This window comes from Erinaceus europaeus, chromosome 11 (assembly GCF_950295315.1).
Source record: "Erinaceus europaeus chromosome 11, mEriEur2.1, whole genome shotgun sequence".
Taxonomy (NCBI): Eukaryota; Metazoa; Chordata; class Mammalia; order Eulipotyphla; family Erinaceidae; genus Erinaceus; species Erinaceus europaeus.
The window spans coordinates 75,397,247-75,423,688 of NC_080172.1; the positions used below are offsets into that span (position 1 = coordinate 75,397,247).

Below are 26,442 nucleotides of genomic sequence, written 5' to 3' on the forward strand. Positions count from 1 at the left end.
AGTTGGGAAAAACTATGCAATGAGACTATAATGTGCTGAATAGCTTATGCAATTTATTCAACAGTGTACTGAAAGTGAAAAACAGTGCTGTAAGTCAGATTTAAAATAATGGTTTTTACAGTTAGTTTTGTAACAGTAAAGGAGAGCAATTGTGTATTGAACAATTTGGGTCCCATCAGTAGTTGTTAATGATACTTGCTTTTTTGCCTGGCATTTCCCAGAAATCATCTTTATTACTAAAAACCTGCTCTGTATCATTCTTTAAGCAAAGACCTAGAACAATTCCTTTATGTTGGTATGGGGGCAGGTCTTTAGAACTTTTTCAATAGGGGGTCAGGCGGTGATTCACCCAGTTAAGCACACACACTTTACCATGCACAAGGACACATGTTGGAACTCCCACTGCCCACCTATGTGGGGGTGCTTCAGGAGCTGTGAAGCAGGTTTGCAGGTGTCTCTGTCTTTCCTTTCCCTCTCAATTTCTGTCCTATCTATAAAAAAAAAAAAGGGGGGGTGGGGGAGGAAAAAGTGGCTACTAGGAGTGGTGGATTTATAGTGCAGGCATCCAACCCCAGTGATAACCTTGGTAGCAAAAAAAAAAAAATCAATAAAAATATTTTTTGGTCCAGCTACCAACATAGCTTACTTGGGTAGTATACTGCTTTGCCATGCATGAGATCTGCATTTGAACCCAGACCCCCCCCCACCAACACACACACACACCAGAGGAAGCTTCAGTGTAATGGTTTTCTCTCTCACACGTTTTATTTTTTTATTTTAATGAGAGACCAGAGCACTGCTCAGCTCTGGATTATAGTGGTGCTGGACATTGAACCTGGGGCCTCAGAGCTTGGGCATGAAAGTTTTGCATGACCATTATGCTGTCTCCCCTGCCCCTCTTTCACTATTTTCTGCCTGTTTCTATTAAAAAAGAAAAGAAAGAAAAACTGACCTCTTTAAAGTTGCACTCTACTTAGCTTGAGGAAATAGCATAGTGTTTATGCAAAAGACTCTCATGCCTGAGGCTCTGAGGTCTCAGGTTCAATCCCTGATACCAGCGGAATACTTTGTTTGTCAGCGGAATACTTTATTTGGACAGTGTGCTGTTTTTTACATTTGTATAACCCAGGTTTGAGTCTGGACTCCACTGCATTGAAGGCAACTTCAGTACTTTGCACTCTTCTACTCTCTACTTCTCTGTATCTATCTTAAGATACATAAAATTTAAAAAGAAAGAAAATGGGGAGTCGGGCGGTAGCGCAGCGGGTTACGGCGCACCTGGCGCAAAGCGCAAGGAACAGCCTAAGGATGCCGGTTCGAGCCCCCGGCTCCCCACCTGCAGGGGAGTCGCTTCACAAGTGGTGAAGCAGGTCTGCAGGTGTCTATCTTTCTCTCCCCCTCTCTGTCTTCGCCTCCTCTATTTCTCTCTGCCCTATCCAACATCGACATCAACAACAATAATAACTACAACAATAAAAAACAAGGGCAACAAAAGGAAATAAACATTTAAAAATTTAAACAGTTTCCCACCTGTAGGGGGAAAGCTTCACAAGTGGTGAAGCACGCCTTCAGGTGTCCCCCTCCCTTCTCAATTTCTCTGTCTTTATCCAATAATAAAATGAAAGATTAAAAAAATAAAACAGTAAACATTTGCTGCAGTTTAATACTAGGCAACTTTGGGAACTGATAAAATACTCAAAAAGTAATTCTGGGCTGTGAGATATCTCCCTTGGTAGAGCATGCGCTTTACCGTGTTAGAACTTCCTTGGGTTTGAGCCCCTGGCACCACATAGGGACACCAAGCATGGCACCAAGGTTAAGTACCATGAATTGTGGAGCAATGTTGTGGTATATTTCTCTGTATCTGAAATAAATTTATTAACCTCTTCATAAGGAACCAACACATTGCCAAATCTGGGTTTTCTTTGAATTTCTCTTAACCTACGTACCAGAGAACTGCTCAGCTTGGGGGTCTGGCAGTAGCACACTGGCTAAGCACACAAGGCACAAAGCGCAAGGACTGGAGTAAGGATCTGGGTTCAAGCCCCCAGCTCCTCACCTTCAGGGGGCGCTTGACAAGCAGTGAAGCAAGTCTGCAGGTGTCTTTCTCTTCCCCTCTGGCTTCCCCTCATCTCTTGATTTCTCTCTGTCCTATCCAACAATAACAACAGCAATTAACTATCAATAAGAAACAACAAATGGCAACAAAATGGGAAAAATGGCTTCCAGGAGGAGTGGTTTTGTAGTGCAGTGATAACCCTGGAGGAAAAAAAAGAAAAAAAGAGAGAACTACTCAGCTATACCTTTTGATGGTGCCAGGGATAAAAACTGGATTTTAAACTATCAAACTCATGAAAGTCTTGGCCCCATGGGTCTTGCTGGCAATAGAAATTATTCGCGGGGGGTCGGGCGGTGGCGCAGTGGGTTAAGCGCATGTGGCACAAAGCGCAAGGACCAGCGTAATGATCCCGGTTCAAGCCCCCGGCTCCCCACCTGCAGGGGAGTCGCTTCACAAGTGGTGAAGCAGGTCTGCAGTTGTCTTTCTTTCTCTCCCCTTCTCTGTCTTCCCCTCCTCTCTCCATTTCTCTCTGTCCTGTCCAACAACGAACAACATCAACAATGGTAATAATAATAACCACAACGAGGCCACAACAACAAGGGCAACAAAAGGGGGGGGGGGGAATGGCCTCCAGGAGCGGTGGATTCATGGTGCAGGCACCGAGCCCAGCAATAACCCTGGAGGAAAAAAAAAAAAAAAAAAAATTATTCACATCTTGGATGACAGCCATCCCTTCTCATGGGAGCTTGATGTGGAGGAGATATTATTTTGGATCCAATGTATTTCTCCTTAACTCCTTATATTTTAGCATTAACAGAAACATAATGAATCAGTAAGATATTGGGAAGGATGATGGTAGCGGATAGAGAAAATAAGGGGAGGATATTGTAAATCAACTTTATGCCCTTTTACCCCAAGTGAGTTTATTATTTTCTAACTGTTGTGAACATAGTTGTTCAGCGAAAAATTCAGAAACGGCCAGGTGGTGGTGCACCGGGTAAAGCACACGTACAAGAACCTAGCCAAGGATCCCAGTTCAAGCTCTCAGTTCTCCACTTGCAGATGGAGTATCGCTTCACAAGTGGTGAAGCAGGTCTGCAGATGTCTCTTTCTCTCCCCCTCTCTTATCTTTCCCTCCTCTCTCAATTTCTCTCTTTCTTATCCAATAAAAAATTCAGAAACCAGGAAGGTTCTGAAAATCCTGACTATATAATCCAGAGCTAATGGTAAAGTTTATCATTGGAAAGCTGTAACTTTTTTTACTCCCTTCACCCATTTTGCAGTTATGTTAAATATTTCAAAGATTTATTTATGAGAGAGATAGGGGAGAAAGAGAACTCAGTTGTAACTGGTACATGTGCTGCTGGGGACTGAATTCTATAATTCTTAGGAGTCCAATGCTTTATCCACTATGCCACTTCCCAGACCACTTTTGTTTTAAAAATCTAATCATAAGGACCAGAGGGCTAACCTGGTTGCTCACATGTTAAAATGCTCAAGGACCCAGTTTGAGCCCCAGTTTGAGGGAGAAAGTTTTGCAAATGGTCATGCAGTGTTGCAGGTGTCTCTGTCTCTAGCCCTCTTTATTACCTCCTATCTCGTTTTCTGGCTGTCTCTATCCAATAAAAAAGATAATAAAATTTTAAAAATTAATCAGAAAGGGGCTGGGCAGTAGCTGCTCAGATGCCCCGCTAACCACGAGAAGCAGATTGTTTGTGTTTCTTTCACAGGAATCCCGCTGGACCCCTGCACACTCTGACATCACCCACTAGATGGCACACCCCCCGAAACCCTAGATGTCACTTAACGCGATCTGAAGAACCTGATTCACAGACTCCAAGGACAGAACTTTTTACTGCCTGTCTGCCCTTCCTGCTTCTGCTTTGCCTGTCACGTTTTGGTGGTTCCAGCTCACTGTCTACAGAGACGTGGAATTCCAGCGGCTGACCTTCCTCATGCAGCGTTTCACCCCCTGCCATTTCTCCCCTTAGTCGCCTACTTTGGACTGACACTTATATCGGACTTGCTGGTTTACCCTTTGGACACTTTACACAATTTTACAGCAGCTTCCTTCCCTTCATGCTGCTGGCTTTTCAAAGACTGACCCTGAATAGTTCATAGACTTTGCAGACTGTTGCCTTGAGGACTGTACAATGCCAAATAGCCCCTCCGCTTGGTGGGCCATGCCCTTCCGCCTACAGGTCCTGCCCTTTGAGGCAGGAAACGCCCCCTCATTACGAACCCTTGCCCCCCCCCCCCAGAGACAGGGAACGTTCCTTTGCACACCAAGCCTTCCCTACTTGTCCCTTCCTGTTTTATCATTCAGGTTTATGCCCAAAAGGTCTCTGCTCACCCCTCCACCACTATTCCTCAGTCACAGATAGTCTTTTATAGACATTGACCCATCTTAATGCGATGACTACATAGAAAGATAGGGAAAGATGTAGAAAAATTGTGAGGAGATGGTGGAGCCTGGCAGAGCTTAACCTATGAGATGAGTCCCTTCAGGTAAGTCTCTCTCTCTACAGAGGGGTTGAGCACAGAGGGGACACATAAATCTCACAAGGTTGGAGGCCATGTAAGTCTTCCCTCCCGCACAAAAACATCCTACATCCTCCCACCTGAGCATGGCATTCCTTAAAAACACTTAAGCCTGCTCCACTCTAAATTTCCTATACTGTGGCCATTAGATATAAGGAAAGGGGGAGATGCTGGGAAATTGTGCAGATGCAGTCACATCTGCCATGTTGTGCCCTCAGGGCACTGTTGTTTCCCCACGATAGTTGGAGTGCTTTGGTTACTCCTCCCCCTTCTCATTCTCATGAGAGTTACTATCCTACCCCGGAGTGCTATGGTTACTCCTCCCCCTTCTCATTCTCGTGAGAGCTATTTCCATAAAAGCCCTTCTTCTTCCGGACCTCACTCTCTCGCCCGCCTTTCACTTGGGTGATTAGACACAGGGAAGGTTGCTGTGCAAGGCGGCCATTTTTGCTACCTCCACATGGCCCAAGCTGCTTCTCTCTCACCCAACTCTGAGGTGCCAGCGCAAATAAAGGATTGAGTTCCCTGTCTGCTCCAAACCTCCTTTTTCTGCATCCCTCCGCCGCAAGTGACATGCATATAGTTCTATATAACTGTAATGTGTAGGTTTTTATTACCACAATCAAGGCACCATAAGGCTGCTTTTATAGCCCCATTTCTTCTCTCTCTTTCATTTCTAACACTTGGTAACCATTTGTTTTCCAGTTCTATAAATTTGTTCCCAGAATGATACATCATTGGAATCACACAGAGTCGGCTTTCAACTTTTTTCTCTATTAACTAATTTCTTGAGGTTCATCAAATTGTTGTATGTGCACACAATTTTACCTATTACTGCCTTTCCATGGTATGGATGTACTGAATTTTATTCATTCACTCTTTGAATATCATTTTAGTTGCTATTGCAAACGAAAATTGTGGGGGCCAGGTGGTGGTGCACATGGTCGAACACATATTTAACAATGCATAAGGACCCAGGTTTGAGCCTCCGGTCTCCACCTGTGGAGGATAGCTTCACAAGTGGTGAAACAGTACTGCAGGCGTCTCTCCTCTCCCCCCCCCCCCACCTTCCTTACCCTCTCGATTTCTGGCTGTTATTACTCCAATAAATAAATAATAAAAATAATAAAAGCTGTACGTACATTTTCATTTCTTAAAAAGTGTCTGACAGTGTAAAGTGATGCGAAGTGGTAAGTGCAATATTTATATATATTTTAAAAGGTCAGATTGTCCAGTGTGATTCTGCTATTTTAGCATGAATGATCCTTGCCAGCATTTGGTTTAATACTTAGTTTTTCTAGAAGTCATTCTATGTATGTATGTATATATGTGTGTGTGGACCTATTTAAATTTATTGGGGTGATTAATGGTTTACAGTCGACAGTAAAAAACTGGGATCCTTGCACCAGTCTTTGCCCAATCCCCTTATTTTTATTGAAAAATTCTTTTAAGGGGGGTCGGGCGGTGGTACAGCTGGTTAAGCGCATTTGGCACAAAGTGGCTGAAGGATCCCGGCTTAAGCCCCTAGCTCCCCACCTGCAGGGGGGTCACTTCACAACCAGTGAAGCAGGTCTGCAGGTGTCTTTCTCTCCTCTGTCTTCTCCTCTCTCGATTTTTCTATGTCCTATCCAACAACGACATCAATAGCAACAATAATAATAGCCACAACGATAAAACAACCAGGGCAACAAAAGGGGAAAAAATAGCCTCCCAGAACAGTGGATTCATAATGCAGGCACCGAGCCACAGCAATAACCCTGGAGGAGAAAAAAAAAAAATTCTTTAAAAAAAAAGGAATTACTTTATCAGAAGTAAGTTCAACTAACGTTGGTTTATTTCTACAGTCTCTGTTGACTAACGTGTCTGTTCTTTTTACTAGTTTTGATTAAAGTGTCTTTTACTAGTCTTGGTTATTGCAGCTGTGTATTATAAGCCTTAACAAAGACCTTATTCTTCACACAAAATTGTCTTAGCTTGTCTGTGTACATTTTGGAGTAATCCTGTCTCTTGTCAGCAAAAATCTTGCTGGATTTTTATAGAAATGTTAGATTTAATGGTTATGCAGAGAAACTCATGTCTAAGGCTCCAAAAGTCCCAGGTTCAATCCCCCACACCACAAGCCAGAGCCAAGTAGTGCTCTGGTAAAAAAAAAAATAAAGAAAATGTATATATTGAGTTATAAACAACTTTCCCTGTGTTGAACCTTCCTGTGACCATGATATGTCTTCACTTATTTAGGTCTTTCACCAGCTTTTGGTATTATTTAATATACAGATCCTATATATGCTTTGTTATAGCAAACAAAAATACAGAAAACCAAACCTTGGGGGCCAAGGGGAGATAGCATAATGGTTATGCAAAGAGACTCTCATGCCTGAGGCTCTTTAGTCTCAGGTTCAAACCACCATAAGCCAGAACTGAGCAGTGCTCTGGTAAAAAATAAATAAATAAAGGAAAAGACCTCTGATGGTGGCACACCTGGTTGAGCAAACATTACAATGTACAAGGACCTGGGTTCGAGCCCCCATTCCCCACCTGCAGGGGGAAAGTTTTGCTAGTAAAGCAGTGCTGCTTCAGATATGTCTCCCTACTCTCTCCATTTGTTTCTATCCAGCAAGTTGAAGAAACAGACCTCTAAAATGTATCTTCTCAACTTCTAGCTTTTTGGAGTGTTCTCATTTTAGAGACAGAAATTGAGAGGGAAGGGGAAGCTAGAGAAAACCTGCAGCAGTTCATTACCAAAGTTCTCCCTTACAGGTGGGGATCAGGGGACTTAACCAGGTGCACACTGCCAGGCCTCTTGTTCTCTTACAAACGTTATTACTTGTCTTAATAACTGACAGTAGGAACAGTAGGAAGGTCGAGCTTTTTGTTCTACCATCCCATTTGATATGAGTCTCTTCCTATTATTGCCACCACTTGGGAATGTTCAGGACTGAGGCAGTATCCATGTCTGTAAATAGACTTGTAATACCTTAGAGTTGGATATTTGACTTTCATTGCTCATTTCGCTGTCAGCTCATTGTCATTGAAGACCTCTAGTGTATCCCGTTTCTTTCAGACAGAATAGGTATACAGAATATCTATAAGCACTGCAGATCTGTTTTTTTTATCTTTATCTTGATCTTGTGTCCTCTGTGCACCAGTCATATGGGATACAGAATAGAGATGCCTACGGAATTCTTCTAGGTTATGAGGAAGACTGATTTTGTGAAGTAAATGACCAATAAGGGCTGGGTGGTGGTACACCTGGTTAAGCACACATAGTACTATGTGCAAGGCCCCGGGTTTGAGCCCCTGCTCCCCATCTACAGAGAGGATACAATGAAGCAGGTCCACAGGCTTCTTACCTTTCTCTCCATCCCTACCCCTGGCCCCCCCAATTTCTGTCCTAGTGAATGAAAAAAAAAAAGCCACCAGAAGGAGATTTTTGTTCTGGCACTGAGCCCCAGTGATAACCCTGGAGGTAAAAAATAAAAATAAAGACACCAACACCACAAAGCATTTGGACTGTTTTATGCTACAGGAGATCATATCAACAAACTTTTAAGGTATTACTTAAAATATTAACACAAATAAAGGGTTAAAGGAGATTTGACTTTCCAATTCATGATTAGGCAACAAATGATATGTATACATATAATTCCAATGCAATAATGCTACATAATAAAAATACAGAAAACTACAGGTTTTCTTTTTTTTTAATTTTAAAAAATATTTATTTATTTATTCCCTTTTGTTGCCCTTGTTGCAGGTTTTCTAATGGAAGAGAAAGAACACTTGGTTAAGATGGGGAGAATGAGGGCTTTAAAGAATAGAAAAACTGCTTTTTAGATGATTCTCTTTGTAATTTTTATTACACTCAAAGCTCAGTGTTCACTGCTCACTTAATATGCCTTTCCACAATTATAAAGTAATTTGAGCAACACCCATTATTATATTTATGATAAAAAACTCACTATATGCAAAATCAATTTACTTTGAAATTTCAGATAAAGAATTTTTATTTGGAGGAAGACATACAGTTGTACATTTATAGGTACTCAATTTTTGACTACTTACAACAATGCTTAGGGATAAACATACTTAACAAAATTACATTTATTTATAATTTATACAGTGCTATTTCAACCATTCATTTTCCTTCCATGTATTGACATTCACACAAAATAACATCATTAATGATCCATATGTATTTGGCAAAACTCTAGACCTTAAATATTACAGTATTTTAAGACTAACTAAACCACAGAATCAGCTAAGTGATGGTTTATTCAATTTTAGCATAATTTTAACTTTGGAACTGAATACTGATATTTAATAAGTTTTGCTTTTTTGATTAATAAAGATAACATACTTCTTAAATAATTTCACTTCATTTTCATTTGTAAAAATAAAGTTATCCTTAATATCCCTGATTAGTCTTTTTCTAAATAAGGCCATTATATGGTAAGAAGTTACGGGATCACAGGTTAAAATCAGTGCCACAAATCATGTTTGTTGAAGATGACATAACATGTTTCAGTGTTAAAGGAATCAGCATAGTTTAGTAACCCATTATCACAAGAGGTAGAATTCTTATCACAGTTTTATAGAAAAGATGCATTTGATGTCATGTTTTCTTATATTTGCATCTGTGAACTTTAACAGAAAAATGAAAAATATCAGGAAAAATAAGCAATGATCTTATTGGCTTTTGTTCAGTGTATGTTACAGGGGCACTTCATAGTATTTTCTTGCCCAAGCAAGAAATATGGTACTTCCCCCTCCCCCATTTTATTCAATGGACAAAAGAAAAAACTGAGAGGGGTGGGAGAGATAAAGATAAAACACCTGCAGACCTGCTTCACCACTTGTGAAGCGTCCCCACCGCAGGTGGGAAGACAGGGTAAATAGCCTCTGGTATTCTTTGTTTTTTTTCTTTTGCAGAGCTTCCTATTTTGTTTAATTCATTGAGCAAGAGAGTGAGCGAGCCTTGGCCACAGTACTGGAGCTTTCTCCATGCTGTGGCACTTAAATGTATTGCTAGGACCTGAACCTGGGCCAGCTATTCTCTGGCCTGTACTTGTGGCATTAAAGTAGGAAAGTCTAAGTTGTTCTTCCAAACACATTAGGAGGTGGGAAATATTTTTGTATCATTTTGGGTGTAATTTATAAATTAATCTATTCTAGGAATTCCAACAATACTAACTGGATAAATGTATTCAAAACTCATTTTTAAGTTGATTTCGTAACTCATTTGTCATAAACTTACAATTGAGTATTTCCTAAAAATTTCATTTTAATTTGAGAAATGGGTAGTACTTGAGTCAAGACTCCATAGACAATACGCTAGATGACAGATTTTATTCAGCTATTCACATAGTAAGAGTTCATAACATAGGACTTTATGGGTTTCCAATCCTTACATGAATGTCTGTGATCAGAATGATTTTATAGGCATCCTAAAAAGTCATAATATGTATACCCAGTGCTAGATCTTATAATAGAGCTTATGCTTCATAAAATATACTTGAATTCATACCATGGACAATTAGAACTGTAAAAAGTAAAACCCATAGACAAGTTTTTTTTTTTCTACAGAACTGGAAATTAATCTCTTGATCTATATTTTGGACTGGGCTATCAGGATGAGTCAGATTATGGATGTGTATTTACAATTTATTTGAGCTTATTCTTGATCAGACTATCAACTTTACCTAAATTCTTTTTCATTGCTTAAAAATTAATTTTTTAGAATTCGATGTGCTTTATTTACACTAGGCCCAAATTTCATCAGTCAAGTTAAAATTCAAATTATTTCCATCCATATTCAGTTTTGTTTTTTTTTTAACCAGAGCAATGCTTGACTCTGGCTTATGGTGGTATAGGGAATTGAACCTAGGACTTTGGAGCCTCAGGCATGAGAGTGTCTGCATAACCATTATGCTATCTACCCCTGCCCTCCATATGCAGTCTTAACATCCTATATTTTAGAATTAGTATGTGTCATTATGGAGACTAAACAAATTTTCTTTGCTTCAAAGAGAAATATCCTGATATTAATAAGTAGGACTCTGCATTTTAAAGAACTATTAAAGTGTTACTCCTGAGAATGGAGGCTGCGTATATAAAATTTGTTGAAATATTTCTGATTATGCAAATCTGTTTGTCACAGCTATGTTTCTATTTACATTATAGGAAAGACAGATATATAAAAAGAAAAGTTCAATGTCTTCACAGTCAGATGATTTATAACTCAATATACTGAAAATTCACAATTTTATTTTGCAGAGTTGGAGAAGTCTTACACATGTGATTTCTTTGCTCTGGGTTGCCTTTTCATTTCTCAATAGGCAGGTAAAGAGTTGGTGCAGGGCTCAAATCTAGACTGCACACACAGCAAAGCATGCATGCAATCCAGTGAGCTCTTTCCAGCCTGCAATTCATTTTTAAAAGATGTATATCATAAGGTGAGAGAGAAAGAAAACAAGCCCAGAGCTCTACCCCTGCTGTACCACAATTAATTTTAGTTGCCAGATTTACAAAACGTCTGAGTAAGAGAATACTTTGGTGCTGAATTTATGCCCATTTTTATTTAGTTAAGTCATCTATGATGCAATTTTTTTCAAACCTAGGAAAATGCAGTTAGTAGTATGACTTTACTCAGCTGTACCTATGCTCTCCAAAATATTTTTTATATATTTTTGTTATCTTTATTTATTGGATAGTGATAACTAGAAATTGAGATGGTAGGGGGAAACAGGGAGAGAGACAGACACACCTGCAGCATTACCTCTCCACCTGTGAGGCTTCCCCTCCTGCAGGTGGGATCCAGGGGCTCAAACCAGGGTCCTTGCACATTGTAACATGTGTGCTTAACCAGGCGCACCACCACTCGCCCCTCCCAGATATTTGTTATCCTTAATGAAGCTATGTTAGTACTTGTACAGAAGAAAATGAAAAGTTGCTTTCACATTAGAATCACATTTGTTTCACACTTACCTTGGTGACTAAAAACATTTTTGAAAAGACTATTAATGGTCTTGATTGTAACAGTACATTGCATTTGTCAGTCTCTTATTTTCAATGTAAATGCTCTAGATTTGGTGTTCTAAGTTCTACTTTTCCTCTTATCTTCAAACAAACTCTTAAGCATATAAACTTGAACAGCTGACACTGCCACCATGACCACTAAATTAACCATAGACCAGAAGTTAACTCTATCAAAGTTGCTTTCTTGTATGTTTCTATCACGAGCTTCAAATGCTCTAAGTAGAGTTTGGATATGACCACTTTTGCTTAGTCTGGACTTGATACTGTTGATGGACTCCTGGAAGTAAACAAAATAATTTTACAAAAGAATGTTCAATAAGTTAACTGAAAATGTGTCTAACAGCACAGCGACAATTCAATTAGTCTTACATCCAGTTTTTTCATTAAGTGACAGATACTAATTACCAAGATCTTCTATAAGGTTATGAGTAGTTGTCCTGACAAATTTAATTATTTATAAGTAGCTATTTAACAAAGGTACAAAGCTACTGTGATATAAAAATATATTTGAATGCATCTACCAGGAATGTTACATACATTATTGCTCTCTAAATTTTTTTTTTTTTTTTTTTTTTACCAGAGCACTGTTTAGCTCTGGTTTATGGTGGTGCGGGGGATTGAACCTGGGACTTTGGAGCCTCAAGCATGACAGTCTGTTTGCATAACCATTATGCTATCTACCCTCTGCCCTGCTCTCTCAATTTTAAGAACATGATTAAATTTTTGTAAATATTTTATTAATTATTAAAGAGAGATGGAGAGGGAAGGGAGAGGTAGGGAGAGAGACACCTTCAGCATTGCTTCACTATTTGTGAAGCTTCTCCCCTGTAGTTGGGGACCAGGGACTTGAACCTAGGGCATTGTTACAGGTGCGCTCAACCATCATAGCAGGTGCACCACCAGACATGATTAAGTCTTTAAAACCTAGTACCTTTTAGTATTTTTATGCCTTTACATAACATGTTGTGACTGTAATATTTTCTTTTCTGAGTGTCAGTCTGGTCCAACTGGTGTCAAATGTTAAAAATTTGGTGTGCATACTATATGCACAAAAATATGATCTACATTTTTTTCTTTTACTTATTTTTTTTTATTTGATAAGACTGAGAAATTGAGAGGATACGAGGAGATAGAGAGGAACAGATAAAGAAAGTCACTTGTAGCACTATCTCACAGCTAGTGAAGCTCTCCCCTCAGGTTGGGATCTGGGACTTGAACTCAGGTCACTTGCACATGGTAACATGTGTACTCAACTAGGCACACAATTTGCCCAGCTCCTAAGAGCTACTTTTAATTCAAAAATTAAAAGCCATTGTTTCCTTTTACTCTGATAGGACAGACAGAAACTGAGGGCAGGGAGAAAGAGAGAGAAAGAGAGTGAAGATTCTTTCATACAGGTGCACACTGGGGGCTAGAACTGAGGCCTTCGTGCAAGGTAACATGTGCTCGCTTGGGTGCGCCACTGCCCCAACGTATCACCTTGTCTAAAACCCTCATTTAAGCAAAAAACGGCAGTTATTCATCAGGTAGAACAGATACTTTACCATGTGTGAGTACTGGAGTCAGAGACCCTGGCTACCACACTGGAGCACAATGGAAAGGGGAAGCTTCACAAGAGGCAGAGCAGTACTGTGGTATCTCCTCTGTCTGTCTCCCTTTCTCTTTACCTCACCCTCTAAAAGTCTTCTAGGAGGGGTAAAACTGCAAGTACGAAGCTTCAGCAAAACTTTTCTGTGAAAAGAAAAATACTCAAAATTTTATGCTGCTTTGCTTACATAACTACAAAGTATAGTGCTTATTGCAGCAACATATTTGTAAAATGGTGGTAGCCTAGGGATGCAGATACTTCCCAGAAAAATCTGGGATTCAGATCCTCAGGAACTTAAGACCATAAAAAATTATTTTCAATATCATAATGATGACAGTCAAATACAAAGTTAAAGATCGTATTTTCTTTTTATTAACTTTATTTATTCATTGGATAGAAACAGGCAGAGGTTGAGAGGAAGGGTGAGGTAGAGAGGAAGAGGAACAGACACCTGCAGCACTGTTTCACCATTTGCAAAGCTTTCTTCCTGTAGGTGGGGACCGGGGGCTTCAACTGGGTCTTTGCACATTGTAACATGTGTGCTCAACCACGTGTGCCACAACCTGGCCTCAAGATTTTATTAATGAAAGAGAGAAATGGAAGAACTCGCACAACTCTGACACATGGGATGCTGGAACTGATCTTGGAACCTATGCTTGGGAATCCAATGCTCTTATCTACTATGCTTGTCTGGGCCCAAGATACATTTATTCCACGTGTCCTTGGAGGAATGAACTCAAGAATTCAAACGTGTGATACTGCTGAGGAGCCTTCCTATCCCAGATTTTTATTATATATATATATATATGTATTAGAAAGAGAGAGGAGAAACAGAACCACTGCCATTTATGGAGCTCTTCCAGTGTTATCCATGGTGTTCCTGTGTGCCAGGGCTCAAATACAAGATCTCTTGAACAGTAAGGATGCACTTTACTGGGTGAGCTATCTACTCAACTACTAAGATTTATAATTGTCTATATTTTGTTTTGTCAGAAAAATCATTTTTAAACAGGAAATATTAAGATTTTAAAAATAGGAAGAAAGTTATATTCATACTGACAGTATGAATACATCATTTCTTTTTTAAGCTAGTTCACTCCTTACATACAAAATATAAGTGGGCTGGGGAGATAACACAGTGGTAATGCAAAAAGACTTTCCTGCCTGAGGTTCTGAAGTCCCAGGTTCAATTTTCAGCACTACTATATGCCAGAATTGAACAGAGATTTGATTAAAAAAACAAACGAACAAACCCCAACAAACTAATTTCTTAAATTATCTAACCTAAAAAGTGTATCCTCTATAACCTGATAATTGTTTCCCTAAGAAAATGCTCAAGACCATAATATCATATTACAAAAAATAACAAAAAGGTGAATGCTTAAGAGTTTTAGAGGTTATAAAGTTTCAAGCTTTCAATAAACATTTCTTCTCTAGGAATCATATTTATTTTCAAATGTCTCACTGAGTCACTTCTATCATTTGACTATATCTAGCTATGGCTAAAGAGTAATGATCCATACCACAGGTCCTTACACATGCATACTACTTTTTTTTCTTTAGAGACAGAGAATGAAAAAGATCACAGTGCCGAAGCTTTCTTCAGTGTGGTGTGGGCTGGGTCCAAACCTGGGTCAAGCACATAGTAAAGCAGTATACTACACACATTAGGTATTACACAGATGCACATTCACATTTCATTATGCGTGCTTTTATCACTTCTGATAACTATTAAGTTTGGCCTGAGTAAGCAAAATAGTGCCCCTAAAATAAACAGTATTATACAATTTTGTTGTGGAGGAAAAAAAAAGCCCATATAATTTCTACAAATTATTTATGTGCTTCCGATGTCCAGGTATGTTACAGATCATTCCATTAATCTGTTTAGGTAAAAGCCTGGGTTCAAATTCTAGTTCTCCCTCTCTTTGGATATATGGTACTGGAGTGATTTGAAAAGAGTAAAAATTTTAGTTGGGAATAATTACTATTACTTTGTGGTGTTATAAGTTGTAAGAATTTAGAAGTAAATACAGACTGTAAAAGTAAAAAGTAGTAATACTCACGAGTACACAAAGGGTTCAGTAATATAAAATGCTTAGTTTACTGCCTATATAATAAGGCCTCTGAATATTAGTAGTTATAATTAAAAGATAATACTGACCAGAATATCTTCCAATTTCAAATCCAACATATCTGTGCCAGTAATATATTTCTTCCATTCCTCTTGTTCCTGTCCCTGTTCGCCCATATTATCCAGGATTAACTCAAAGAAAATCACCTTCTCAGAAATGGTACTGAATGTATTATCAAAACAAAACATGTAGTCACCAACTTCAGTCTCTATCCTGCATAAAAAAATAAAAAAGTGTTCAGTTTTTAGTACTCCTATTGGTATAAAAGTAAAACTAGATAACACTGTTTATGATAGTTGGAAAGCTTGATGATAAAGACTTTCTTAGGGGTAGATAGTATAATGGTTATGCTATCCTCCTGCCTGAGGCTCCAAAGTCCCAGATTCAATCCCTGGCACCACCATAAACCAGAGCTGATCAGTGCTCTGGTAAAAACACAAAGTCATAAGTTTTTTACATATGCAAATGAACACAAACCTCCCCTTCTCTTAGAAAGTGAGATTTTTTGTTTTTTTTTTAAGATTTTTTTTTTTTTTAATTTACGAGAATGATAGGAGATAGAAAAAGAACCAGACATCACCCTGGTACATGTGATGCTGGGGACTGAACTCAGGACCTTACGCTTGAGAGTCTAGTGCTTTATTCACTATGCCATCTCCGGGACCATGTGAGATTTTTTTTTTATATTCTTTTAAAAATTTTTTATATTTATTTATTTATTTATTTTCCCTCTCGCTGCCCTTTTTTTAAAAAAATTTTTTATATTTATTTGAGATTTTTAAAAAATTATTTATTTATTCATGAGAGAGACAGGAGAGAAAGAACCAGACATCATTCTGGTACATGTGCTGCTGGGGAATGAACTAAGGACCTCATGGTTGAGAATCCAATGCTTATCCACTGCACCACCTCCCGGGCCACTTGAGTTTTGTTTTTTAAAGGCTGAAAGGAGTGCACAAGTGGTGGCTCAGACAGGTGGCATAAAGTGTAAGACAACCTGCATAAGGTCCTGAGTTCAAGTCTCAGCCATACATATACTAAGCAAGTGCTCTGACTGTTCTCTCTCAATGAATAAGTTTAAAAGAAAGCAGTAATGTACCATTTTGATGTCTTTTTACAAAACCTCCTACCATTTAAGTACATTTTCTAATATAGTTTAAAAAGATTAGTGGTAAAGTCAGTGTGGCCTGTGAAGCGACTCCCCTGCAGGTGGGGAGCTGGGGGAACTGGGATCCTTACGCCAGTCTCTGAGTTTCGCACCACCTGTGCTCAACCCGCTGAGTTACCGCCCAACTCCCAGGACCCAGGTTTAAGCCTCGGGTCCCCACCTGCAGGGGAAAAGCTTTACAGGTGGTGAAACAGTGCTGCAAATGTCTCTCTCCCTCTTTGTTCCCCCTTCCCTCTCAATTTCTCTGTCTCTATCCAATAAGAAAATAAAGCTAAACTGTTTTACATGGCCAACAGTAGTAAATGGCATTGCCCTGTGCAAAATTTTACTTTTTTACTTTTAATCATTAAAAAACCCATTTTGCTAAATTAACTCCACCCAGATATGATGTATCCATGCTTTTCAACTATCTTGAATGTGAAACTAATGAGAATCACATCTTCAGTTTGATTTAGGTATGAGTGCCATTTATCAGAAAAGCCAATGCCACTGAGAGTATAGCTCTGGTTATTGGCTTTAATTTTTGTTGTGACTATGGAAGAGTGACCTGAATGAATGAATGAATGTTTTCTCACCTCTTTCTCTTTTTAAAGAGATTTTTTTTTTTCTATTTCTTTTAAACCACAGCACTTCTCAGCTCTAGTTTATGTAGGTGAGGGGATTGAATCTGAGACTTTGGAGCCTCAGGCATGAGAGTCTCTTTCCATAACTATTATGCTATCTACCCCTGCCATCTCTCTCTTTTTTTAATTGAAAAAAAAACTTTATTATCTTTATTTATTGGATAGAAACAGCCAGAAATTGCGAGGAAGGGGATATAGCTAGGGAGAGAGACAGAAACACCTGCAGCCCCGCTTTACCATTCACTAAGCTTTCTTCCTGCAGGTAGGGGCTGAGGCCTTGCACCCCAGTCCTTGCACACTGTAGTGTGTGCTTACCAGGTGCATCATCACCCAGCCGCATGCTTTCTTTTCTCTGTATGGTTACTTAAATTTTGAAAGGCTGGAGCTTGAAAGAATCATGCTAAGTGGGGGTCGGGCGGTGGCGCAGTGGGTTAAGCGCATGTGGCGCAAAGCGCAGGGACCCGCGTAAGGATCCCGGTTCGAGCCCCCGGCTCCCCACCTGCAGGGGAGTCGCTTCACAGGCAGTGAAGCAGGTCTGCAGGTGTTTATCTTTCTCTCCCCCTCTCTGTCTTCCCCTCCTCTCTCCATTTCTCTCTGTCCTATCCAACAACGAATTGCGTCAACAAGGGCAATAATAATAACCACAATGAAGCTACAACAAGGGCAACAAAAGGGGGTAAAAATGGCCTCCAGGAGCGGTGGATTCATGGTGCAGGCACCGAGCCCAGCAATAACCCTGGAGGAGGAAAAATAAATAAATAAATAAATAAAAGAATCATGCTAAGTGAGATAAGCCAGAAAGAAAAGGATGAATATGGCATGATCCTACTCATGGACAGAAGTTGAAAAATAAAAACAGAAGGGAAAACACAAAGCAGAACTTGGACTGAGCTAGTATACTGCACCAAAGTAAAAGACTCTGGGGTCGCGGGGAGTGTACAGATTCTAGAACATGATGACAGAGGAGGACCTAGGTGGGGGTTTAGACTGTTATGTGGAAAACTGAGAAATGTTACACATGTACAAACTACTGTATTTTATTTTAAACTTTTAAAAAATATTTTATTTATTTATTAATAAGGAAGATAGGAGGAGAGAGAAAGAACCAGACATCATTCTGGCACATGTGCTGCCGGGGATTGAACTCAGGACCTCATGCTTGAGAGTCCAAAGCTTTATCACGACGCCACCTCCCGGACCACTATTTTAAACTTTTTAAAAATCTTTATTTATTGGATAGAAACAACCAGAAATCGAAGGGAAAGAGAGACATAAAGACACCTGCAGCATTGCTTCACCATTTGCAGAGCTTTCCCCTGTAGGTGGGGACTGGGGGTTCGAACCTGGGTCCTTGGGCATTGTAACACATGTGCTCAACCAGGCATGCCACCACCAGGGCCCAAAACTATTGTATTTTACTCGTGACTGTAAACCATTAATTCTAATAAAGAAAAAAAAAAAGTTGAGAGGCTATGCAACCAATGCCATGTTTCACTTTATACTGTATCCAGAGACGCCAAGCCTGAGACATCAACCCTCCAACTCCAATAATCTGCTGAGACCTTTACTAACACATGGGACTATCTAGTTCCATTTTAAATGGTGCACTCCCTAGCAAAGTTACAGAACCTAGATATAGACCAGGGCCTAGGGAACAGGGTACATGTGCACATGTATCCATAAATTACAGGAAAATATATATCTCCAAGTAAAAGTGTTCAACAGTCTCCTATGAGTAGACCTAGACTCAATAAATCCAGCAAGCAAGTAGAAAGAGCTAAAGAAGACATCATGAAGTACCTAATTAAATATTTACTACTTAGGCCTAGACATCTTAGTCTCCTACCCACTACTTCACTCTCCTCACTTTAAGTCTAACCTTGTCAGATAAAGTAAGGACGACAAAAGCTGGATAGAGGCAAGAGACCGGCACACTTTAATGATGACCTTTTTGGTCAAATACCAGGCCACCCCAACATCTGGAGCTGTAGTTAGGGAATCCTTGTATTCCCACAAAGATATGATGGGCCTAGACCTCTAACAGATCCCTCTCTCCACCATCACTGGTTACTCCATCATGAATATCATCATAAGCCCTCTTGTGGGCCTCCCTAGGTCCTTAGCCTCCATGTAGAGCAGCAATGGTGGGGATAGTCCCACTCAAGGAAGACTGGTAGCCTACAATGAAATGACTGTACAGTCAAGAAATGACTGTAGCCTACAATGTTTCTAGTTGTGACCATGGACTGTGAGCTCAGACTGCCAGGGACTCAGAGGTTATACAGGTGTCTCTCTGTCTCTCCTTCTCTATCATCCCCTTCCCTCTCGATTTCTGGCTGTCTCTATCCAGTAAATGAAATAAAAATAATGAAAAAATTTTAAAAAAGAAATTACTTACGTGTGAACTCCATCTGATTTTCTTTGTTCAAAAACTAAGGTTCTTCCTTCTGGAGAGGCAAGATGGAAGTCAACATCTAGTCCTGCTCCATCTAAAACCTATAGAAATGCAGGAAGGAACACATACAAAATAAGTTCTAAAAATAAAGAAATGAAAAGCAGATTATATGATGAAAAGTTTCTTTCTGACCCTACAGTTGTAAGAAAGTCAACAGACTCATGTTAGGGCTAGAAAGGAACAGAAAAATAATCTAGTTCAACTCTAGCGTAAGACAGTACACGGGACTGAACCTGCAGTTTCTGGGGTCTCAGACATATAAGTTGGTACTTTAAAAGGTTAGTCTAACCCTTTATTGAGAAGGGAGGGGGAGGAGAAGGAAGAGTAAAGAGAAGACAAAGGGGACTGGACAGTGCTGAACCAGGTTAAGAGCACATAGTAGGGGGGTCACTTCACAGTGAAGCAGGTCTGCAGGTATCTCTGTTTCTCTATCTTCTCCTCCCCTTTCAATTTCTCTCTGTCCTATTCGAAAAAATGGCTACCAGGAGCAGTGGACTCATAGTGTAGGCACTGAGACCTAGCGATAACACTGGAGGCAAAAAAAAAAAAAAAAGAGAAAACAAACAGAGGGGCTGGGTGGTTGCACACCTGGTTGAGTGCCTATGTTAAAATGTCAACCCGTCAGCCTCATTACTCGGGTGAGACCTTTCCTTTCTCATAGGATTCTCTAATTCCATTTTGGCTGGTTCACTTTCTAACAAAGCCCCAAAACCTAGATATATACCAGGCCCCATGAGATACGGCATATGTTTATATGTATCCATAAATTAGGGCAAAATATATACCTGAAAGCAAAAGTGCACAATAGTCTGCAGTGAGTCAGTATATGCAGCAAGCAAGCAGAAAGACCTAAAAAGACACCAGAAAGTTCCTAATGAAATAGTTTCTTAGACCTAGATACCCATCTCACTTACTTCCTATTACATTTCCCTCACTCATTCCAAAGCTAACCTTAGCAAAGCAAGGACTACAACAGCTGAATAAGGGCAAGAGACTGGCATACTTTAATGATGACTCTTTAGTCACCCCATCAGCTGGGGCCCTAATCAGGGAGTCCTGAGTTCCCCACACAGACATTATGAGCCTAGACCTTGAATAAACCCCTCTCTCCATTGTCAATGGTCATCTCCATCAGAAAAAACATAATAGACCCCTTTGGGGGCCCCCATAGAACCCTGCCCTCAACATGGATCAACAACAGTAGAGAATGTTCCATCCTCTGAAGGGAGGCTGGACAACATACTCTATCTACCACCTGAGGAAGATGGCTCCTGAAATTGGGGCAGCTTGGAAGATGAGCTCAGATCTACAGGGATGCAGAGGTTACATAGGCTTCTAAGCTGAATATGGGCCCCAGATCAGATCAAATCGATGGGGTTTACAGTCAACAATATTTATACACTTTTCCCATATTTGGGAGCTACTCTCTTCCCTGATCCAGCTTTCTAGCCCTTTTTCCAGCCATGACATCATCTTCCCAGACAATAACTTGGGTCCACCTGCATATCAGATGTCAGGCTCAGACAAAAACTAATAAAGTTACAGGCCCTTTGGAATATACCTAAAATAGACCTACTAGCTATTTCCAGATCAGAGACCCCAAATATTCATCTGCAATATTCCAGCCTTTAGGTTCATGATTAGTTAACAATTTGTTTGGCTTTTTATGCTCTTTTTCATCCACCAGGTTCCAGATGCTACTACCATGATGCCAACCAGATTTCCCTGGGTAGACGACCCCCCCAATGTATCCTGGAGCCTCACTTCCTCAGGTCCCCACCCCACTAGGGAAAGAGAGAGAGAGGCTGGGAGTATGGATTGACCTGTCAATGCCCATGTTCAGTGGGGAAGCAATTACAGAAGCCAGACCTTCCACCTTCTGCATCCCATGATGATCCTGGGCCCATACTCCCCCAGTGGGATAAAGAATAGGGAAGCTATCAGGCGAGGGGATGGGATATGGAGTTCTGGTGGTGGGAATTGCACCCCTCTTATCCTATGGTATTGTCAGTGTTTCCATAAGTAAAAATTTAAAAAAAATGTGTAAGGTTCCAGCCCCCATCCCTACCTGCAGGGGGAAAGCTTTGCAAATGCTGAAGCAGTGTTACAGATGTATCTCTGTCTCTGTATCACCCCCTTCCTCTTGATTTCTATCTCTACAATAAATAAAGAGATAATACAAAAAACAATACAAATATTTTTGTTTAAAAAAAATGAGGTAAGACAGAAATGTGAGATTCTATCATTCATAGATCTCCTCCAGTAATGTCCACGTTGTTCCCATGCAGTCGTGAGGCTCCAACCCAGGTCTCACATATGATAATGCTATAATAGAATAATTTTACATATTGAGGGATTTCACCCCCCACCTCTAGCAGGGTTATTGCTGGGACTGCACAATGACTTCAGTTTCCAGAGACCTTTTTTAATCCCCCCCATTTCATTTTTCTTTGGTAGGGGGGAAGGGGTAGGAGAGACAACTCCAGTACTGCTCCACCACTCATAAATCTTCTTCCCTGTAGATGGAGACTGGGAGCTTGTCAGGTCTTCACACATAATGTGTGTGCTTTACTAGGTGTGCCACCAGCTGGCCCTGCCCTGCAGAATTTCAGTTAAGTACCTGGATAAGTATATATTCCTTATTTCTATATTTTTCAGTTACTTCTATTGATTCACTTTGACCCCAAATTCTGGGGGGTGGGGGGAGGTTGTGTTTGTTTCTCAACTTTCTTTTTCTTTTAACCAGAGCACTGCTCGGCTCTAGTTTATGGATCTATGGCACCTTAGCCATGAAAGTCGTGTAGTTTCACAACTGTTTTTCCATCTTGTTCTCTCTTCCTGGAAATGCCCTTCTTTCCTTTTTCCTAGCATTCCTGTTTCACTTAAGTATCCTTCTAAATTCAGACTTACTTCTTACTTTCTCTGGGAATCCTTTTCTGAGAACCCAGAACTCCCTTTTTATAGCACTTAATCTCTTTGTAAGTCAGCAATCCTTAAATAGTGAAAATGGGGTCTCCTTTTGTTTGTGTTTCCCTTCTCCCCACTGGCACATTAGTAAATAATTTTTTTTTTTTTGGCAGCAGAATTAGCACTGATTATTGGTATCTGCACAAGAAATCCTCTACTCCAAGCAGACATGTTTTTCTCTTTCTCTCTCTTGCCCTACTTTACAGGTAGCTACTTCTCCCCTACAGATAGGGACTGAAGGTTTGAACCCTGGTCTTTCTGCCCCTTCAGTACATGAATTTTGAACTGTATTGGAGATCAAGAAATGTTTATTTCTAGTCTCAGCTCTACTTACTACTATTTGGTTTTGGATAATTCATTCTTCATGCTTACCTTATGCATTAGTAGTCAATTTCTATAAGGTCCTTCTGATAAAAACTGTACAAAATCATTAATTTTGCTCTATACATGGAAGTACACATTACTGAAAAAGATCCTCTATATAATCTCAAGTAACGTAAATTCTGGTGGTAAGCTAACTTGTAAATAAAGTTTAAAATGAACTACACCACTGCATCTTTTTTTTCCACACCCTCCTGAAAGGGGTGTGTGTGTGTGTGTGTGTGTGTGTGTGTAACACTATTCTGGCGTATGCAATACAGCTTTGCTCAGAGCCACCTCCCAAGCGGTTGCATCTTTTGTTTTTGCAGTGCTTCCAAAACTATGACTTCTAAATTACCCTTCACCAGAATGATCACGCAAATTAAGGCAAACCCCCGTGCAACATTAAGCAGACATTAAACACGGAAAAAAAAAATGCTATGGGAAAAAATCGTTTGCAATGGCGAAATGTTGCTAAGTTTTACTCTACAATTAAATCTTATTTAAAAACCATGGTCGTGTAACCGAAGAGATGCGCCATTTCAAGATGGGAGTGATAATCACATGGTCACCACTCGAAAGCCCGTCTGGTGCGGGTGGGTGGGTGTGGGTAGATAGCATAATAGTCATGCAAAGAGACTTTCATGAGTGAGGTTCCAAGGCCCCGGGTTCAATCCCCTGCACACCCTAAACTAGAGCTGAGCAATGCTCTGGCAAAATAAGGCATTTTTTTAAAGAAAGAAAAAAAAATACCCATCATTGCACCGTGACAGAGAGGATCTAGAATATCGGATTGGGTGAAGGCGGTGGTTAAACTAAGTGTCAGCATCTCGCCCAATGATGGAGGAGAACGTGTATCAGCGCCGGATTGTGAAATCCTCCGTACTGGACAGGGTGTCGGCTAGAAAAAGGATGTGCGAATTGTGAAACGAAGCCAAATAATAAGAACCGCCGGGAGTCGGGCGGTGGCGCAGCGGGTTAAGCGCACGTGGCGCAAATCGCCAGGACCTGCATAAGGATCCTGGTTCGAGCCCCCGGCTCCCCACCTGCAGGGAGTCGCTTCACAGGCGGTGAAGCAGGTCTGCAGGTGTCTGTCTTTCTCTCCCCCTCTCTGTCTTCCCCTCCTCTCTCCATTTCTCTCTGTCCTATCCAACAACAACGACATTAATAACCACAACAAGGGCAACAAAAAGAAAATAAATAAATAAATAAAAACTTAATAAAAAATAAATAAGAAGAACCGCCGACCTCAGTAGCGCTGGCCTCATGCCCACCCGAGCCAAGGGGAGCGAGCGGCGGCCGGCGAGTTCTCGCACTCCCGCCCCGCACCGCGGTCCCGGCCCGGTGGCAGCCTCGCCTCCCGCGCCTGCGCGGAGCGGCCCGGCCTCCGCGGCGGCCCCCGCCTCCTCCCCACCCGGCCGGCCGGCCCCAAGTTTCTGGGGCGGGTGAGAGGCGACGGCGCCGTGCCGCGGGGCTCCGGGAAGGAGGCTGGCTCGCACCCCCGCACTTACCTGGTACTCGATCTCCAGCGAGGCTTTCAAGGGCATGGGCTGATAGAAACACTCCTTCTGGCCGGCCGGGAGGGTAAACGTGAAGTCGCTGTCCAGGGAGGGCGTGAAGCCGGCCGCCCCCGGCAGCAGCGCTGAGGGCAGCGCGGCCAGGAAGAGCACCCGGAACGGCAGCCAGATCTCGTGGCCCATCCCGGCCGGGGGAGATCTCGAGTTGGAAGCAGCGTCAGATACAGGTGCTGCGGCTCCGCCTTTCCTTCTTGGACTCCTCGTGGTTAGCAGGGAGCCCTTGTGCCTAAAGAAACTCGGGTCTGCGGCCCTAGCGGCGCCGGCAAATTCTCAGAAGAGAAACGCCTGCCTCGCTAGGGTAGGAACCGAGGGCGGGGACACTCCCTTCCCGCCCCCTCGGCGCGTCCGGGCCGGGTATGTGCACGGCCCGCCTCACACCCCGACGGCGGCTGGTTCCCATGGCTTCCCCCACCCCATCCCCGCCAATGGGCGGCTTGACGGTAATTGTGGGAAATGTAGTTCTGAGCCAGCGGGCGCCCAGGCGCTCACCGGGATCCCCCAAGAGGCCCCGCGCCGTCGGCGTCTCTTCACGCTGCGCCTGCGCGGCGGCGGGGCGGTGTGGGGGAGGTGCGTCCCCCAACGGCTCCCGCGGCAGTTCGAACGCGTCGCAGCGGGTGTTCGCTGCTTCCTGGCGTAGAGCGTCTGGCGCTTCCACACTCGGGGTCCCGGAGAGGCTCGGAGCCTTCCGAGCGCTGACGGGAGCGCGGCGCGCAGCCCGGTCTCGTGGGTCTTTCTCGCAGCCACGACTTGGGTGGTGAGCTGCTGCCCCTTGCAGGGTGGAAGCCTCTGGCCGGGGAGTGTTCCGCGGGTCCCGGGCCCTCGCCCTGTGTTATGCGCGCTGCTCTGCAGGGTTAAAGTTCACTTGAGGGAGGAAATCCAAGAGGAGGATATGTTTTCCCTCAGTTTTTTTTTGTTTTTAAATCTTTGTTTATTGGCCAGAGACAGCCAGAAATCGAGAGGGCAGGGGGTGATAGACACCTGCAGCGCTGCTTCACCGCTCGGGGCTCGACGTGAGCAATGTGCGCGCAACCAGCTGTGCACCACCCGGCCCCTTTCTTTCAGAGGACGTAGAATCAGTTATTTAAGTCATGCGAAGACGTGACTTCTTTCTAAGATGAGTGATTTTTTTCCTCCAGGGTTATTGCTGGGGCTCAGTGCCTGCACCATGAATCCGCTGCTCCTGGAGGCCATTTTCCCCCTTTTGTTGCCCTTGTTGCTGTAGCCTTGTGGTTATTGTTGTTGTTAATGTCGTTGTTGGATAGGACAGAGAGAAATGGAGAGAGATGGGGAAGACAGAGGGGGAGAGAAAGACAGACACCTGCAGACCTGCTTCACCGCCTGTGAAGCGACTCCCCTGCAGGTGGGGAGCCGGGGGCTCGAACCAGGATCCTTTTGCTCTTCCTTGCGGTTTGCGCCACCTGTGCTCAACCTGCTGCGCTACCGCCCGACTCCCTGTTTGTTTTTTAACCAACGTCCTGGTCTACCAACCACCTGGCTTTTGGTGGTGCCGGGGATTGAACCTGAGGCCTCAGCTTCGGGAGTGGACGTCTACTGACTGTATAGCCATTGTACTGTCTCCCTGGCTCCTAAAAGGAGCAGCAGCCGTCTTCTTCTGCAGCCAATCTCGTGCCAAGCAGGGGGTATAACAAACATTGGTTTGGGGGTGTGAAGGGTGTCTGTGTGTCTGCCCACCTACAAACGCGATCTTTTTTTAAAAAAGAACTTTATTATTGGATAGAGACAGAGAGAAATTGAGAGGAGAGGGAGAGAGCCAGAGAAGCACCTGCAGCCATGCTTCACCGTTCCTGAAGCTTTCCCTTTTGCAGCTAGGGACCTGGGGTTCGAACCTGGGTCCTTGCGCTCTGTAATGTGTGCGCTTAACCAGTGGCGCCACCGCTGGGCTCCCAATTGCGATGTTATTAAGCCAAAAAGACAAG

General features: G+C 42.1%; 2 protein-coding genes across 10 annotated transcripts in view; one reads left to right on the forward strand and one right to left on the reverse strand.

Annotated features, from left to right (window-relative positions):
- Positions 1 to 9,931: 9,931 nt before the first annotated feature.
- Positions 9,932 to 24,910, reverse strand: TMED5 (transmembrane p24 trafficking protein 5). The gene is made up of 4 exons (XM_007533269.3): positions 24,440 to 24,910; positions 19,545 to 19,642; positions 15,385 to 15,568; positions 9,932 to 11,912 (listed from the first exon to the last, which is right to left on the reverse strand). Exons 1-4 carry the CDS (start codon positions 24,626 to 24,628, stop codon positions 11,694 to 11,696), a joined length of 690 nt encoding a protein of 229 aa, XP_007533331.1. The 5' UTR covers positions 24,629 to 24,910; the 3' UTR covers positions 9,932 to 11,693.
- The window catches only part of CCDC18 (coiled-coil domain containing 18), a 112,710-nt gene continuing 110,936 nt past the window's right edge, over positions 24,669 to 26,442 (forward strand). For 7 of the 9 annotated variants that reach the window (XM_060202086.1, XM_016192652.2, XM_060202091.1 and 4 more), the window contains exon 1: positions 25,080 to 25,259. The gene's annotated coding sequence lies outside the window, so the exon portion shown is untranslated. The other 2 variants (XM_060202087.1, XM_060202088.1) reach the window with 2 other exon arrangements.